Source organism: Pan paniscus, chromosome 7, assembly GCF_029289425.2.
Source record: "Pan paniscus chromosome 7, NHGRI_mPanPan1-v2.0_pri, whole genome shotgun sequence".
Taxonomy (NCBI): domain Eukaryota; kingdom Metazoa; phylum Chordata; class Mammalia; order Primates; family Hominidae; genus Pan; species Pan paniscus.
Genome location: NC_073256.2, coordinates 78783327 through 78802213, shown reverse-complemented (window position 1 = coordinate 78802213; position 18887 = coordinate 78783327). Strand labels below are relative to the sequence as shown.

The 18887-nt window shown below is 35.5% G+C and overlaps 1 protein-coding gene across 4 annotated transcripts in view; it reads left to right on the top strand.

Moving 5' to 3' along the window:
- TTPA (alpha tocopherol transfer protein) overlaps positions 1–17073 on the top strand; it is a 28296-nt gene extending 11223 nt beyond the window's left edge. The window contains exons 2-6 of one of the 4 annotated variants that reach the window (XM_055116597.2): positions 2716–2869; positions 6679–6795; positions 9726–9919; positions 11497–11607; positions 14392–17073. In XM_055116597.2, coding sequence (XP_054972572.2) covers positions 2716–2869; positions 6679–6795; positions 9726–9919; positions 11497–11607; positions 14392–14565 — 750 coding nt within the window. In that variant the 3' untranslated portion in view covers positions 14566–17073. Of the gene's footprint in view, positions 1–2715; positions 2870–6678; positions 6796–9725; positions 9920–11496; positions 11608–13641; positions 14364–14391 lie in introns of those variants that run through there. The other 3 variants (XM_003831381.5, XM_055116598.2, XM_055116596.2) reach the window with 3 other exon arrangements.
- Positions 17074–18887: the final 1814 nt, after the last annotated feature.

The window sequence follows — 18887 nt, the reverse complement described above, 5'->3', positions numbered from 1 at the left end:
ATATCATGTGTCCATTTCAGTTTCTACTCTGCTCCTGATAGTTATTGCCTTTGAACAAATGTGTAATTTCTCAGAGCTTTACTCTACTTTTTTTTTTTTTTTCTTGAGACGGAATCTGGCTCTGTCGCCCAGGCTGGAGTGCAGTGGCGCAATCTCGGCTCACTGCAACCTTCGCCTCCCAGGTTCAAGCGATTCTCCTGCCTCAGCCTCCTGAGCACGCACCACCACACCCAGCTAATTTTTGTATTTTTAGAGATGGGGTTTCACCATATTGGCCAGGATGGTCTTGATCTCTTGACCTCGTGATCCATCCGTTTTGGCCTCCCAAAGTGCTGGGATTACAGGCATGAGCCATTGCGCCTGGCTGGAGCTTTACTTTTCTTATTCTTATAATGCCACAACAGTAGCTACTTCTCAGGGTGATGGTGAGGAGGAATTCAAAAGATGGCATTAGACCCTATAAAAGTGCTCCAAATATGGTGGTTCTTATTTTGTTTCAAAGTACATGAAACATGTAAGAAGAAACCCACTCTGTTACAAAACATAGTTAACCCATAACATTTTAAATGTTTATTTACTTCTAATGTTTGCAAAACAGACACCTTCCAATGATGAATATTTATTTTTAGCCACTTCTTTGTTGTTGTTGTGGACATAGGGTGGTTTGTTTGAGAATTGCTCAGTAGCAGTTTATTTACATAATTTATTTATGACAGCTATACTGTGAATTTATGTATCAGTGGATAAGTAAAGACCAAAGTTCCAGGTTTAGATCTTTCAGTTTGCAAAAATTGTGCGAGATAGTGATTTGTGCCTCTTTACAGAAGTCAGTTTTTCAAGTGTGTGGTTCCAGTTGGTTTACTCATGACTTAATTTATTCTTTCATTCAACACGTGTTGTTATCTCCTGGGTGTGCAGCACTCTGCAGAGATGAATAAGCTGAGGCCCCTGCCAGTATTAAACCTAAATGATCCCTTCTAATGAAGCCACAACTTTTATCATTCCACAGGAAAAAAAAACACATTATTTCTATATAGTTACTAATATGCAGCTTCCAGCATTTTACTTGAATTGGAATGAAAAAGACTTTTTATGTCTGAGGAAACTATCAGAAAAGTAAAAAGCATTGTAAAATACTATTAACAGTTATTCTGGTACCCCCTAAGACTGGAGGAGGAAGAGAAATGCACCGTATAGAGTAGAATGAAGATATTAGGACCTACAATGTGCCTGTTGTTCTCATGCTTTTGGAAACTGCTATTTAGGTCACCAATTATTTCTTTGTTGGCAAATTGACTTTTTTCTTTCTTACTCCTCTCTTACATTTAACTCTTAGCAACATTCTCTCTTTTTTCAAAGTTAAGAAAGGTTTATTAAATACAGAAATGAAATAGAGGGAGACAGACAGAGAGAGAAAGAGAGGGAGATAAATCAGAGATGGGGGTGAGGGGGAGCAGAGCAATGCAGATGGCACTGTCCTCCCTCTCGTGTACCAGTGCTGGTTCTCTTCAGGTCCACTCAGTTTCTGTCTTCCTCCAGCCATTCCCAGCCATTAACATTTTCCAAGGCTCAGCATTTCCCTCTCTAGTTTTTGTCGTTTGTAGTTTCTCCTCCAGATCATTGCGATTTTTGTGGTTATAGTTACCTTGTTTATTCCAATTACTCTCAAATATAAAATCTGTCATTTTCTCTGCACTGCAGTCTCACATTAATGTCTCTTTAAACTCAAAACAAATATATTGTAACTTGTGAAAAATTGAGAGTGCCAAAAATCATGAGAATGAAATTAAAATATAAATATAATAATTTTTAAATACATAATTTGCTTTAGTATTTTCCACAATATGCTGGTAGTGTTTGTATTGTTTGCGTATGTGATTAGCTATTTCCGGTGGTTCTTTTGGAAAGAAAGAAAATGGGATTTCTTCAAACCATATTTTGACAAGATCCAGTATCCAAGTATACTGCTCCTGGGCTCTTCTAACTCATTTGATTGATTTCTATACTTCCTTATTTCAAAAAATACTAAAAGTGGTGTTTCAGCTTTCTATTGCTGAGCAACAAGTCACTCCAAGAATTAGTGGCTTAAAACACAATGATTTATTTGTTTTTGATATCACCAGTTTGGGCAGGGCTCAGTGGGAGTGGTTCATCTCTGTTCCACATGGCATTAGATGGGAACTTGGCTGAGGTCGCACTATCCAGGATGTCCTCTCAACCTCCATGCCTCTCTCCACATGAATTGCTATCATTCAGTAATCTCACATAGTGTCTGGATCCCAAATAGTACATTCAGAAGGTACCAGGCTTCTTAAAGCTTGGCCCACACAGTATCACTTCTGCCAGTTGATATTAGATCAAAGCAAGGTGGAAGGCCAGCCTAGATTCAAGGGGAGTGAAGCAAATAGATGCCATCTCTTAATGGGAAGAATGGTGCATGGGTATCAGGAGGGGAGGAATTGGTGGCTGTCTTTGGAGGATATCTACCATGGGTGGTGAATGAAAATTGCTTGGCTCTGAATTTGTGATTAACCCCTGTCACCTCAGATCCTTGATAAAAGAACTTTCAGTTTTCACAGCTGAAAAGATACCCTAGATTAAACTCTTGACATAATGGATGGCAAAGTTTATACACAATGCCAAAGCTTTTCTTCCATTTTTACAAAATCATTACCATGTATGCCATTTGTAGACAATTTTAATTTTATTTTTCAGTTACTAAAAAACTATTATAAGTGGAGAGCAGAATGTCCAGAAATAAGTGCAGATCTACATCCTAGAAGTATTATTGGCCTCCTAAAGGCTGGCTACCATGGAGTCCTGAGATCCAGGGATCCCACTGGCAGCAAAGTTCTTATTTACAGAATCGGTAAGTCATACACAACTCTTTTTTTTTTCTCCTCTCCTCCAGTTCAGTTGTGTTCCCTCCCCTCTCCTCTTCTCTCTTTCTTCCATTTCTTCCTTGAATACCATATAGAAAGCTTCAATGCATTCATCTTTAGGAATTTGGGCTTTAATTTAAAATTTTAGGTTTTAACTTAGGTTTAATTTAGGTCTTAATGTCCCCCAAATATAATAACACTTTGGTAATTGTGAGAAAATTAACAGATACAAGTGAAAATCCTAGTTTCATTCTTCCACACAGTCAACTGTACAAAATAAGAAGAAAGGAAAATAGTGAAGATGAATAGTGTGAGAATATTTTAAAAAATCATGGAAAAGTGTTTCAAAAATGCTTAGTAGGAAGTGCAAATAAGAATTCTGAACTATTGGCTGGGCATGGTGGCTCACACCTGTAATCCCAGCTGAGGTCAGGAGTTCGAGACCAACCTGGCCAACATGGTGAAACCCCGTCTCTACTAAAAGTACAAAAATTAGCTGGGTGTGGTGGTGCATGCCTGTAATCCCAGCTACTCGGGAGGCCGAGGCAGGAGGATTGCATGAACCTGGGAGGCAGAGGTTGCAGTGAGTCAAGATTGCGCCATTGCACTCCAGCCTGGGCAAAAGAACAAGAGTCCGTCTTAAAAAAACAAACAAACAAACAAAAAACAACCAGAATTCTGGGCTATAATGTAAACTCCATGAGATTGTGGATTTCATCTGCTCTGTTTGCTGGTGTATCCCAGGCACTGAAAACATGGTCTGGTACTTGGTAGGTAGTCACTAAATATTTGTGGAATGAGTGAGTGAATGACTAGTTCGAAAATGCCCCAGGCCGAGGAGCAAGAGGCTCATTCTCTTGGGTGGAGGAGGGTGCAGAGGAAAGGCAACTCCTCTGGGAGCTGTTGCAGACACGGTATTCCATTAACTCCTGTTTATTCTCATTGCATCCCCTTTTTTTCTATTAGGTGTTGCTAGTGTTTCTTGTAGGTTGGTGTCTTAGTATATTCAGGCCATTATAACAAAATGCCGTAGACTGGGTGACTTATAAAAACAGAATTTTATTTCTCACAGTTCTGGAGGCTGGGAAATCCAAGATCAAGGCACTGGCAGATTTGGTGTTTGGTGAGGGCCTGCTACCTGGTTCCTAGGTGACATCTCTCACTTTAACCTCACATGTTGGAAGTGAAAAGGCATCTCTCTTGGAACTCATAAGGGCACTAATCCCATTCATGAGGGTTCCATCCTCATGACTTCATCATCTTGCAAAGGGCCCACCTCTTACTACCATCACTTTGGGAGTTAGAATTTCAGCATATGACTGTTGAGGGGATGTAAACATTCAGATCATAGCAGTTGGTGACCTATAACTTCTGTCCTCCCTCAGACCTGCATATGATTAAAAATGGCCAGCACAGGAGAAGGACTCACACTATTCCCAGAATTTCTCATGGCCCAGTTGAAGGACAAAGATAAACCAACATTTCATGACCAGAATTTTTGAATTATAATTTTACAGAAACAACTATATCTTTAAAGATTTAAAATATTTAAATATTTGCATTTCTTGCCTGCTTATAGATAAGATACCTGCCTGTAACTCAACTGCTTGCCATACTGCAAGAAGTTACTGTATTTAATTTTTGAAAGGATATTGGAAGATCGAGTAAAATGATTTGGGGCTGTTTTTTTATTTTTTTTGCCCTAGCTTAAGTGTCAAATAAAATTGAGTTAATCATGAAATCCCATCTATAAAACAGACATCATGATCTTTCTGTTCTTTCATTGCTGCACCAGTGTCAGAGGAAATTGAATGAGCTCATAGCAATGAAGTTCCTTGAGCTTCTTATGGGTAGTCTTGCCAGATTTAACAAAGTACCTATGTTTTATTTAGGAAATAAACCTATATGTTATAAAAATAAAGGATGCCCAGTTACCTTTGAATTTCAGATAAACAACAGTTTTTTTAAAGTATGTATGGAGCATTCTTATGTTAAAAATTATATACTGGTTATCTGAAATTCAACTTTAATTGAGTGTTGTATATTTTTACCTGGCAACTCTACTCAGGGGTCCAAGAAACATAAAACTGAAACCTGCAGCTAATTATTTTTGTAAATGTCTTGGCTCTGCATTGTCTGGCTAGATTTTATTGTTTCTAGTTTGTTCATAAAGTGACTGAGGCAGGTGAAGAAGTAAAAGTGACACCTTGATAGTGAGAAAGCAGATGTGCAGTTTTGATCATAAATACCTTAACACTGAACCAGTAGGGGTATTTTTCTGGGCCTCGTGTAGCACATTAATTTAGAAGTATATTGTTTAACTCAAGAGATTTGAAAATCAAGAAAACATGTAATTTAGTGATGGTCAGAACAGGAAGGTATGTTGCAAATCTCCTGTATGTTCTGTTATTCTAGGATGAAAGGGAGAAACTCAGAAAGTTTTATGAGTAAATTGAAAACTTTTCTAAATTTGATTGAATTAATGGGAGGAGCTAAAGAAGGAAATCTGTGGTGGAACTTTTCGGTAGAACTTTAGCATAACCACCTCCTCTAGATACCATCTCTGTGCAGTAAAAGCAATGAGAAAATGCACACAGCCCTTTCCTCCATGCGGGCCGGGCAACCCAAGGTGAAGCTAAGTTTTGACCTTTATCAGCCAACATGCTGTAGGATATAATTTTATGTCTTTTGAGATCCCATAGTATACTACAGCAGCAAAAGTAAAATTTAACAGTGAGTGTGAAGTTTTGACTGTGGCTTAGTTCTTGTGAATACAGGTTCTGGAGCATGTGACCTGGATTGGAATCTCAGCTCTGCTACATTCTAGCTGTGTGAAACACTATGTAGCTGTAACTGCATTTTCTCATCTGTAAAATGGGCACATTGAAAAGCTGTCACATAGGGTTGCTGTAAGCATTAAATCAATCTATCAGTCTGTCTATCTAAAATATAACAAGAGCATTACCTGGTACATAAAAGCACTCAATACATATTAAGTAGATACTGGAGAAGGAATTCAAAATATAAGGTATATTTTTCTTTTGCCTCAATGGAGCTTAAATTCTAGCCAGCACTGTACCATAGAACTTTCTATGATGATGAAACTGTTCTACAATAGCTACTATTCTTATGTGGCTATTGAGCACTTGAAATGTGACTACTGCAACTAAGAAACAGATTTTTTTTTTTTTTTTTTTTCTAAGCTAGGATCTTACTCTGCCATCTGGGCTAGAGTGCAGTGGCACAATCATAGCTCACTGCAGTCTTGAACTCCTGGGCTCAAGTGATCCTCCCACTTTGGCTTTTGGAGTAGCTGGGACTAGAGGCATGTGCTACCACACCCAGCCAGTTTTTTTATTATTTTTATTTTTTAGAGATGCATTCTCACTATGTTGCCCAGGATGGTCTCACTCCTGGCCTCAAGCAATCCTCCCCCATCAGACCCACAAAGTGCTGGGATTCTAGTGGCATGAACCACTGCACCCGGTGAAACTAAATTTTTAATTTAAATTTGAATGACCACACATGGCTAATGGCTACCATATTAGCCAGTGTAGGCCAAACAATTATGTTGGTTGGCTCAGAACTTAGGACATAAACTATTTTTTTGATTGGCAAACTTCATTTGTTCTGCTTTTTTTTTTTTTAAAAATCATTATAGCATTCAGCCAATGTCTGAAGTTAGTATAGTATTTTTGATCTGGGTTATCCATGGGTTGATTGTTCAAATTCTTATGAGAAATCTGAGGCTTGTTTTTTTTGTTTTGTTTTGTTTTGTTTTGTTTTTTTGAGACAGAGTCTTGTTCTGTTGCCCAGGCTGGAGAGCAGTGGGCCATCTCGACTCACTACAACCTCTGCCTCCCGAGTTCAAGCGATTCTCCTGCCTCAGCTTCCCAAGTAGCTGGGACTACAGGTGTGCGCCACTATGCCCAGCTAATTTTTGTATTTTTAGTAGAGATGAAGTTTCACCATGTTGGCCAGGCTGGTCTTGAACTCCTGGCCTCAAGTGATCTGTCCACCTTGGCCTCCCAAAGTGCTGGGATCACAGGTGTGAGCCACCATGCCCGGCCAGAAATCTGAGGCTTTTAAAAAACACTAACACACCTCCTGAAGGATCCATTAATATGACAGAAAATAAAAATTTTTTAAAAATAGCAATCCCATTGTGGCTTCTTAGGAATATTTCTGTTTATTCTTTCTTTTTCTAGATCTTCAACTTTTCTCTTGCTACTACATGCTACCAGTTAACATTTAAATCAGTTAAGGGCCAGCCACCAAAAACAAAACAAAAACTCTTCATTCGTTCCACAAAACTCTCCCTCCTTCATTACATCTATCTCCCCTCTCTTTGTTAGTGATGTCCACCATCCACATTTTCTCACAGTTTCTCCTCAGCCCACCCCAGTTTGATTTCACTCCCATCCATGCTGAAATGAATGTAACCAACCATTATTGACTTTCTTTTCACCACATCTAATGGACATACTTAGTCCTATTTCACTTAACCTCTCAACAAAGTGAATCACTTCCTCTTTCTTGAAAAATCCTCTTCCCTTGGCTTCTCTGATGCCATGTTCTCTTGGTGTTTTTCTCTGACATCACTGGCTGCTCCTCCTTAATCTCTTTTTCTGGCATTTCCTCTTCTACTCATCCTTTAAACTCTGAATTTTTTTAGGACATTGGCCTCAGCCTTTTCTTTTTATGCTACTTTATCTCTCCGCTTTGATAGAGAAAAACATATCTCTGAGACAATCCCTGTCGTGGATCATCATGTAGGCACAAACAGCCCCCAGATTTGTATCTTCACTCCCATCTTTTCCTTGAGGATCCAGACCCACACAACTAGCTGCTATTCCAGCTGCACCCAGTTGGATGTCTCACAGTCACCATTTTAACATGTCCATACTTATAATCTTTTCCACCCAAACAGGTCTCTTATCTCAATAAATGGTACTGTGTGTACACCATGGAGTACTACACAGCCATAAAACGAATGACATTATGTCCTTTGCAGCAACATGGATGCAGCTGGAGGCCATTATCTTAAGTGAATTAAAACAGGAACAGAAAACCAAATACCACATGTTCTCACTTATAAGTAGGAGCTAAACACTGGGTATTTATGACATAAAGATGGGAACAGTAGACACTGGAGATGACAAGAGAGGAGAGGGAGGGAGGGGAGCAAGCATTGAACAACTAACTATTGGGTACTGTGCTCACATACCTGGGTGACAAGATCATTTATACCTGAAACCTCAGCATCATGCAGTATACCAAAGTAACAAACCTGCACATGCACCCCCTGAATCTAAAATAAAAGTTGAAAATAAATAAATAAATGGTGCCACGATTCTATCCAGTTCCCCGTGCCAGAACTTTTGTTGTTGTTTTTTTTTTCTGAAAATTTACTATTGCTTAGTTATGATTTTTTTTTCTTTTTCGTTCATCCTGTTAGGCACTTCAGTCTGAAGACTTACATGGTTTTTTTTCAGCTTTGGAGAACTTTTCTCTATTGCTATGATTCCTCTCTCCTCTGTTTTCTGTTACTGCCTTCTATAACTTTTATTAGTTGGATGTTGAAACTCCTGGATCCAGCTGCATGTATTTCTTACCTTTCTATTCATACATGTCAACTCTTGGCTCTTTTGTGCCAAATTTGAGACAATTCTTCAACTTGATCTTCCAAACCATTTTTCCTCGATTGGCTCTGTCTTTTCCAGCATTTATCTCATCAATGAATGTTTTTTAAAAAACTTATCTTTTTATTTCTAAGATCTCAATGGAGTCTTTTTAATAATAGCCTGTTCTTATAATAATAGCTTATAGTATTCTCCCCACCCCCGGCTGAAACTATTATGCTTCTTTAAAAAAATTCTTTAAATTTTTTTGCAGACCGGTTCTTGCTATGTTGCCCTGATTAGACTTGAACTCCTGGGCTTCAGTGTTCCCCCTCCCCCCACCTCAGCCACCCGAGTAGCTGGAAATACAGGCACCTACCACTGCACCTGTGCCCGGCTTCTATTATGTTTTTTAGTGTCTCCTGCTTTCTTACTTTCTCGAGTTGATGCCTTTGTCTGTTGAGTTTGGTTTCCCTCTCTTTGTGTGCGTATGGATGTGTTTAATATTCTAATTTTTAAGGAATAGATGTCTTTTAAAAAAGATTATCTGCTTGTCCATCCATTACTGTCATTTCTGCATGGCGTGGCCTGTCCCGGGGTGGTGGGAAGGGATGAGATGAGTGAACAAGAATCTCAGTAACTCCTGTCTTAGCACAGGTACTCCCTGTTTCTCTTTGGTGTGAGCAGCTACCTAAGTGCTTCCGTGGCTCTTCTTTCCCAAGCCCTCAATTCCTGCTCTAGCCTACAGGGACATGACTCTGCTATGTGCTGCTTACTACTGGAAGGCTGTCAGAAGATCAACTTGCCTGTCTGTTCCTCATGCATTTCTCTTAGCAACCTCTTTAGTTACTATGGGGTCCTAATTGCTCTTTATAATCCAGGCCCTTGCTTTTCCATTTCCAACATCTCTGAGCTTGGAGCATACACAATGGCATTCCCATCTTTATGTGAGGTTGTGACTTCATCTTGCAGTCAAATTCAGCCTGTGTCCATTCCTTTTTCCGCAATACTCTTTAAAAGCCATTCTTTGCTAGAATTTGAGGAGGAAGGGAGAAGCAGGCACATGTTCTTGGACGCCAGTTGGATTTATTAATCAATTCTTGATCTTTGTAGATGTTTTTATTTCAACTGATCTTTTAAGAATAAAATGAATTAGTCTCCCTTTGGAAATCTTTCTGAATTTTTACACAATGCTAAGATATGATATGCTTTATTTTTTTAGCACACTGGGACCCCAAAGTTTTTACAGCTTATGACGTATTTCGAGTAAGTCTAATCACATCCGAGCTTATTGTACAGGAGGTAGAAACTCAGCGGAATGGAATCAAGGCTATCTTTGATCTGGAAGGTTGGCAGTTTTCTCATGCTTTTCAAATCACTCCATCTGTAGCCAAGAAGATTGCTGCTGTACTTACGGTAAATGTATATTTTAACTGTCAGGCATAATACTTCCAAATTATAGTTTTAAATTTTGCTATATGTTAGACAAAGAGAAGCAAAAGTACATTTGTTAGAAATTTAAATACAATTTTGGAAATGATGTGTAGAATTCAACAATGCTAAGAGGAAGTAAAACGTTATTAGTTTATAAAAGAAAAAATGTTGCAACAAACTGCAAAAATGTGTTCAAATTAGTAACGAGAGGATTTATGCATCTTAATATGTGGTGACTTTATCTTTTTGTCATTAAATTTTTTTCCTAAATTAAAAATTGATTAAAATATATAGCAATGGCACAATAAAATGTCACATAAGTCTTGGTAGGTGTATATTGATATCTTTTTTTTCAAAAGGTTTTTAAAGTGGTCATCATCTTTGACTCAGTAATTCTATTTCTGGGAAACTAGCTAAGGAATAATATTTAATATATTAAAGATTGCATATAATAATAATAGCTTACTATGTGCCAGGTACTTTGCTAAGTGTTTCAAATGCATTATCTTTTAATGTCCACACTGAGCCTATGACATATAACTATTGTATTTTCCCACTTTACAATTAATAAACTATATCTGAGAAGTGATATAGTGATGCCCAGGCACACACAGTTTGCCAGTAGTGAAGTGAGAATTCCAGCCCAGGTCACCTGAATGTAAAAGTCGTGCTTATAACCACCACTTCTCCTATACACAAAGACAGTTACTGCAGCATCAATTTCAGTACAGAAATAAAATAAATAGTTTATTAGTCCAGAAAATAGAAACATGGTTACTTAAAAAATGTACATTCATTTGATGGATTCTTGCAACAATAATAAAACATGATATTTGCAAAAGCTGTATTATGTCAGTGGAACACAATGGGATGAAGATTATTTAGAAAGCATATTAGCAATTATGTTTAAAAGAAAATTATGCATAGAAGGGATTTGGAAGGACAATCCCCAAATTAATAATACATCTCTGAAAGTGATGCATGGAAAAAATAAAAGAACTTCACATAAAAGAACCTTGGAATGAAAGGTCTCTGTATTAATAATACAATTTGTAGGTAGGAAAACCATCCTTTTCCTTCAACTCTTAACTTTTTAAACTTTCTAAATAAGCCTATATTACTTTGATGCTAAAGACATATACCAATGTCAAAGTTTAAAAGTGTGTGTTTATTGTGCTAGTCTTTCAATATTTGTGTTTTTTTTCTCAAAATAAACATTTTTGGGGAAAAAGTTTATAAATTTCCAAATGACTCATTGGTTCATTAAAAGAACATCTATGTGTGATGGGAAAGGAATTTTCTAGTGAAAGTGTGCAGATATTTTGTAAAATACTTTGCCAAATCTATAAGGAGAAACCTTTTTAGAGATCTTTACTTAATCTACTGACAGTGAACTGTAAGCCAGGCTTTTGTGCTGATGGAATAAATAATTTTGAAGATGAAATCACGCACTTTAGATATTTCCATAAGTTTAGCAAGTGTTCAAAGAAGAAACTTGACATTAGGTATCAGATTGTAATATTTATGTTTTGTTATTAAGATTTTTTTATTTTCAAAAGGATTCATTTCCATTGAAAGTTCGTGGCATCCATTTGATAAATGAACCAGTAATTTTCCATGCTGTCTTTTCCATGATCAAACCATTCCTGACTGAAAAAATTAAGCAACGGGTGAGTAAAACATATTCAAGTCTGTGTTCCTCTACACCAAACATTCCAACCCTTTTTAATTTAAGGATTGCTTTATCATCTTTCCTCGTACCTGCCCATCTATATCATTAGCCCAATATTTTGAATATTTATCTAACAAGCCAACTAAAAAAAAGTAAATTAAAATTTACTTTTAATTTATAAAAATCAAGTATATTGGTTGTAAGACTGTGGGGTAACTGGGCTTTTCATACACTGCTGGTTGGAATGCTTAATGGTATATTCCTATAGAGGGCAGTGTGGCAAAGACATCAAAATCACTGTCTTGAATTACCTATACGTAAACAAAATTACATATGCTAGAGGAGCCACAGCAGCAGACGACTGAAAACCAGGAAGTGTTCACCATTAGGGCATTGGTTAAATAAACATCTACACAACAGAAAACAACCAGATTGCAGGATATTTTGTAAACTGAAATAAACAAAATGTGGAATAGTGTTTATGGCATGCTACCTTTTGTATACAAAGGGGAGAAATAAGAATATATTTCATAAATTTACATTAAAAGGATATACAAAAAATAATATAAGTGGATATCTATAGGGAACAAGAGAAGAGGTGTGAACTACAGTAGATGAGAATAGGTTTGGGAGCAAGATCTCTCACTGTGTATCTTTTATCTTGTTTTGATTTGTAACCATATGAATTTATTATTAATGCAAATAAAAATAAACATTTTTCTTAAACAGTAAAGCCTACTTAACGGTTTCAGTCTAACTGAGAACCACAGTAACTGAGGTATATGACTTAATGTCATGCTAGTTAGAGCAAAGATACTGGATTTTTTCTTCTTTACCTAGCCTATGGAGCCTTATCTCAGAAAAAGCATCTCATATCTCTTAGACTTTTTGAAAGGTTGAAAATAGAGTCCGCGTTCTCAAGAATGGCAACCATTCTAAACTAATCTGTAAAGAAGAATTTTTAGAGCATCTATTTAGACAAACATTGGCATCATCTAATGCCTTGAACACAAAACAATTTGTAAAGGCTTTAACAGTTTAAATCTAAAAAATTACTGAAATGTCAGCAGTGATAATATAAACTGTAATAGCACATTTGGAATTTTAGAAACGATGTTCTTTCATATTAAGAAAATATAACATCTTATACCTGGTCAGAAAGTTATGACCCTAGAGCTTCTTTAGAGGTTATCCAGTGGATACTTCTGTTTGTCTTCAAGAACCACCCTTAAATTGCCTGCTTTAGCAAAAATGGCCACTTTCAGCTACTTTTCATTCTAGTATTTTTATACAAATCAATTTTGTTTGTTCATTTTTTTCTCTCTTCAGTGTAACTTGATAATATCTGGCTTCCCTCTGTTTAATTCTTAGAGATCTAAAAATAACTATTTCTATTTTGAGTAATATTTTAGATAAAAACAAAAACAAGAATAAACTGAACCTAAGAAATAGGAGAATATGGAGAAAAAAGAAGCAAAAGTAAAAAGTTGAGAAGTTAGGGGAAGGATGTCAGTGAAAGTTAGTTGACGGGAAACAGACTTGCCAAAATAGGGAGAAAAAAACTCTGATCCAGCCACTTTTTTCCTTTTCAACTTTTTGGCAATGCCCCATACATTTTCTTATTTTGCCCCTTCCTGAGGAGATAGAATTTCTTCTCAATTACCTGATAATATTTTACATATTTCAGAAAAAATTAAAGATTGGCTTTGTGAGTTTCCTAAGTGAGTATAGGAAACTCATTTCATCCATCAAACCTCATATCCCAGCACATAATAGATGCTTATTAAATGATTGTTGAATACATAGAGGAACATTTTGCCCTAGAAAGTGAAAAAAGGTTATTTATTTATTTTAGCAGGTATGCTTTTGGTTCAAGTTTCTACGGCTTTCTCTTAACTTCAGGGCATTCTATGATCAATTTTTATAGTTTAAAATATTTGAAAAGTTAAGGTTCTCAACTATCATAATTGTTTTTTAATGCTTTTTTAAAATTTGACTTTTTAATTCTTTTAATTCTTTTTTTTTTTTTTAGACAGGGCCTCACTTTGTGCAGTGGCACAATCTTGGCTCACTGCAACCTCCACCTCCTGGGCTCAAGCAATCCTCCTGCCTCAGCCCACCATGTATCTGGGACTACAGTCCTGCACCACCACGCCCAGCTAATTTTTGTATTTTTTTTGTACCAGCCATGTTGCCCAGGCTGGTGTTGAACTCCTGAGCTCAAGTAATCCACCTGCCTTGGCCTCTCAAAGTGTTAGATTACAGGCATGAGCCACTGCACCCGGCTGTCTCTTAACTTTATACTAACTAACAGTATCCATCGACTGTACCATATAAATTGTTTCTCATAGATTTAATTGTGTGCTCAGATATATGCTTCTACTTAATATGAATTAGTACCAGCTAGTACATTTTTATCGTGTATAGAATAGTCCCAAGGTATTAGTTTGGTAAGAATCACTTGCACATAAGGGAATAGAATTTATAAAATAACTTTATTTAATCTTTAAAAATTTACTTATGAAAGAGGAAAATAACTTTTTATAAATTTTATGCAGTTATAAGAATGCAAATCCAAGAAACAGTAAGGTTATTAGATCCACAGTAATACAACCTAAACATAAGTAAAATTATTAGATTCATAACCAGAGGAATAAAGGATGTGGTATCTATTTATACACTCCATTTTAGAAGTTATTAGAATACCTTGTTTTATGAGGTTGATTTTCCACTGGAAATGCATCTAATGCGGATTCCTTCTAAAGTGTTTTGGCTATTTCAGATTCATATGCATGGGAACAACTACAAACAAAGCTTGCTTCAGCATTTCCCAGACATTCTTCCTCTGGAATATGGTGGTGAAGAATTCTCCATGGAGGACATTTGTCAGAAATGGACAAATTTTATAATGAAGTCTGAAGATTATCTCAGCAGCATTTCTGAGAGCATTCAATGAGAAGTTATGTCATGTGAATGGCTTCCTAACTAAAAATACATGAGTGATAGCCAACCTGGTTAAATGAATGAAAGAAAAGGAGCAAATCTTTTAAACTAATGCTTGCCTAAACTTTAAAAATGTAGAAATCTTCTGACATGAGCAACACAGGTGTTTGGAAAGATTTTTTACTTTTTAAATGCTTTTTTCTCTACTTTTGAAGTAATTAAATGTCAGTACATTTTAAGAGCATAAAAATCGGCGATTTTGTACTTGAAGAGAACATGAAAGTTATTGCTAAAGTAGCTGCTCATGTGCATCTTTGTATGTTTCTAGAAAGTTATATTTTAAACAAGTTCTCTGATTAAATTGGTTTAGAAAAAAATTTAGAAATATTCCACTTAAAAATACTAGCACAAGTCAGCTAATGATAAAAAAATTAACACTTGTTTTAAGTGGATGTCAGATTAAATTATAATTCATTATAATTAAAATCTGAATAGAGTTTTATAGTTATTCCTGTGGACCAGCAAGACATTTCATCTCAGGGAAATTTTATTTTAGTATATTAACACGATAGAAACTTTTTTTTTTTTCAGACAGAGTCTTGCTCTGTCGCCCAGGCTAGAGTGCAGTAGTGAGATCTCAGCTCACTGCAACCTCTGCTAGGATTACATGTGCACACCACCACTCCTGGCTAAGTTTTGTATTTTATATAGAGATGGGGTTTTGCCATGTTGGCCAAGCTGGTCTCAAACTCCTGAACTCAAGTAATTTGCCTGCTTCGGCCTCCCAGAGTCCTGGGATTACAGTCGTGAGCCATCGCGCCTGGCCGTGATAGAAACTTTCAGCTGAGGAGTCTATATGCCATACTACTCTATGTGGCATCTTTAGGTCTCTGTGAAATCATGTTGATGTAATTGATTAACAAAAATAATTTAGAAAATACATCAGGCACAGTTGATGGCTTCTCAATATCTGCTTTGCATTTTTAAACAAATCAAGATTGTAATTTTAACTTTCGCTTATGGTCATTCTTATGACTACACGGAAAGGGATGGAATCATACTTACTTGTCTTATACATGGACTGTTTTTAGTTAACAATAACATAACTACACAAAGGAAAGGAAATGTTTACATTTTTAAAAATTACTGTCAATTACATCTGGTATTTTTCAGATTATGCATAAAATAATATGAGTTTGACTATTGTATCAGAATATTTTAATCAAATCCTGCAATTTATATTAACTTAAAAAAACATCTGGTAAAGACTGGGTGTGGCAGCTCACACCTGTAATCCCAGCACTTTGGGAGGCCGAGGCTGGATGGATGATTGCTTGAGCGCAGGAGTTCTAGACCAGCCTGGGCAACACAGGGAGACCCTGTCTCTATTTCAAAAATAAATAAATAGGCCCCAGTGTGTGATGTTCCCCTTCCTGTGCCCATGTGTTCTCAAAAAAAATTAAAAAATAAAAATAAAAATAAATAAATAAATAACCGGTAAAGATGTACTGTTTCTACTGCAGTTTATAATATTTCATTTATTAAGAAAGATATCATCTCAGCTTTCAAATTCAACATAGCTCTCAATTTATGACATAATTTTTATACTTAGTATTTTATAATTTCTTAATTTTGTTATAAACTTGAAAATGTAGAATATGGGGTCCAAAATCTGTTGAACATTTGTTCAGCTAGTTAGGTTTCAACATTAATCATATACATTAATAGTATCTTTATGTAAGGATATGTGAAGGGTGTTTTTCTTTATAAGAAAATTAGTTTAATCAGGTGAGCTGATACTTATGATTATACATATATCTATGATAAAATTGAAAGTAATTGTGGTTGTTCTTTAGAGAACGTGTTTTGATTTTGACTTAGTATTGGGAAGCTAACAACATTATAATTTTTATTAAAAAACTGGACCCTGCCTGTTTTCTAAAAAACACTTTAAAGTATTTTAAAATAAAAGCATACTATTTAAAATTGTATAATTAAAAATAATAAAAGAACAAAATCACTTAAAAAGAATAAACAGTGTCAATAACAAAAAACCTCTGGCTTACCCAACTTTTGTTTCTAGAAGATTTATATCACCAGTTCCACTTCATTTATTTTTGTTTATTTCAAACACTTTCTTATGACTCTGTGGAGGAGTGATTAGTTTAGTACCCAAATAAAGGATAACATTTTAAAATGTCCTTTAAATTAGATTTTTTGGTGATAGGTTCAATAGTAAATAGAATTAAGATAAGTCAGTTAATCTAGGCATATTTTATGATGGAACTTTGAAGTGTTTATAAATGAAGCAATTCACTGAAGAACATTAAAAGAAAATTGAAATGAATGGTCAAATTAATAAAGTGTCAAAGCAAATAATTGTCTAATTGTCTATATTACTTTAGTGATTATACCAGAAGTGCCTTTTAAAAGGTTAACTGTATTATGTGCTCATTGTGTTACTCAACTGCACGTAATTTATTTGTTTTAATATTGTTTGAAAGAAAATAAACATCTTTCACATAAACCATAGTGTACAAGTTATTTTTTAATTTTAAAATATAAATATGAGGCATTCTTTTTCAAAAACTGCTTTTCCTTACAGAAAAAAAATCTTAGCACATCTATTTGTCCATCACTCCAGTGTCAGTTTTTTCTTCATAAGTTTAATGACAGGCTGGTATTCCAGCTGCTTAGTTCAACACCATATTTCTCTAATGTCTTTCGCTGTACATAAAGGGGACCACAAACTAATTACTAAGCCATGGATAGTCAAGAAGTTAAAAATTTTAAGCAAAAAATGCCATAGTTTGCCACTTAATCAGATAATTTTATTTTCTTTAATAGACTTCATTTTTTAGAGCAGTTTTTGGTTCTCAGCAAAATTGAGCACAAAGTACAAGATAGAGCCATTTAATTTCGAAACAATATGCTATTAGCCTAGATCATGATTTCACTTGTCAAACTAGATTTTTCTTCCAGAAATAGCACTGAAGTCCTATTACAAATATCTTTATCTTTGCCAATCACCTAAATTAAGACTGTAGATCATAAAACACGTTAGACATATAACCAAGAACTCCAGCCAATTAGTCAGATGGTATTGTCTGAAACACTCTTTACTGGCCTTATATATTGAATTTTGCCATACCTAGATGCTGTGGAGGAACTAGAAATGAGAGCAATAAAATTAGGATTGGCAGCGGTACAATCCTACAACTTTTCTGGTTAGCAAGGACATACACCATCCTCCTCCCACACCCATACCTAGCACTCAACTGACCTCTTTCTGAGGCAATCATATTAATCTGTTAAATATCTACTTTTGATAACACTGTAGACTGAATTAAGTACTACAGTGACTAGGAAAATTAATCATATGCTACCTAGGAGAGGGAAAAATATATTCCAAATAGCTAGCTAAAGTGCAGTATATTGTAAGGGCCATTAAAGTGATTCCAATAAAGTGTTTTGAGAGTTTAACAGAAGGAAAGATAATTTCCACTTGGGGTATTGAGGATGTGTTCTTAAGGGAGGTATTATTTGAAGCAAAGCCTTTAAGATAGCAATGAAAACTGAGGAGAAGAAGGATACTTAAAGAAAATAAATTGTGTGAGCAAAGACTTAGAGATCAGAAAGAGTAAGGCATGTCTGAGAAACAGTAAATAGCCCTATATTTTTATGGCATGAGTTGTAATGTCTTCTTTTTCATTTCTGAGTTTGTTTATTTGGGTTTTCTCTTTCGTTCTTAGTATAGCTAATGTTTTGTCACTTTTGTTTATCTTTTCAAAAAACCAACTTCTTGTTTTATTGATCTTTTGTATTTTTTTGTTCTCTATTTCATTTATTTCTGCTCTGATTTTTATTATTTCTTTCTTTCTACTAATTTTAAGTTTTATTTGTTGTTGTTTTTTCTGGTTCCTTGAGGTGCATCATTGGGTTATTTATTTGAGATTTAAAGGGACAGATAGACCCCAATATAATAATAGCTGGGGACTTCAACACTTTACTCATAGCATCAGACTGATCATCTAGACAAAAAATCAACAAAGAAACATTGGATTTAAGCTGCACTTTAGAGCAAATGGTCTTAATAGACATATACAGAACATGTCATTCAACAGCTGTAGAATGTATATTCTTCTCATCAGCATGTAGAACATTTTCCAGGATAGACCATATGTTACGTGACAAAACAAGTCTGAACAATTTTTTTTTAAATCATACTAAATCTCTTTTCGGCCCACAATGGAACAAAACTAGAAATCAGTAACAAAAAAACCTTTGGAAACTGTACAAATACCTGGAAATTAAACAATATCCTCCTGAATGACC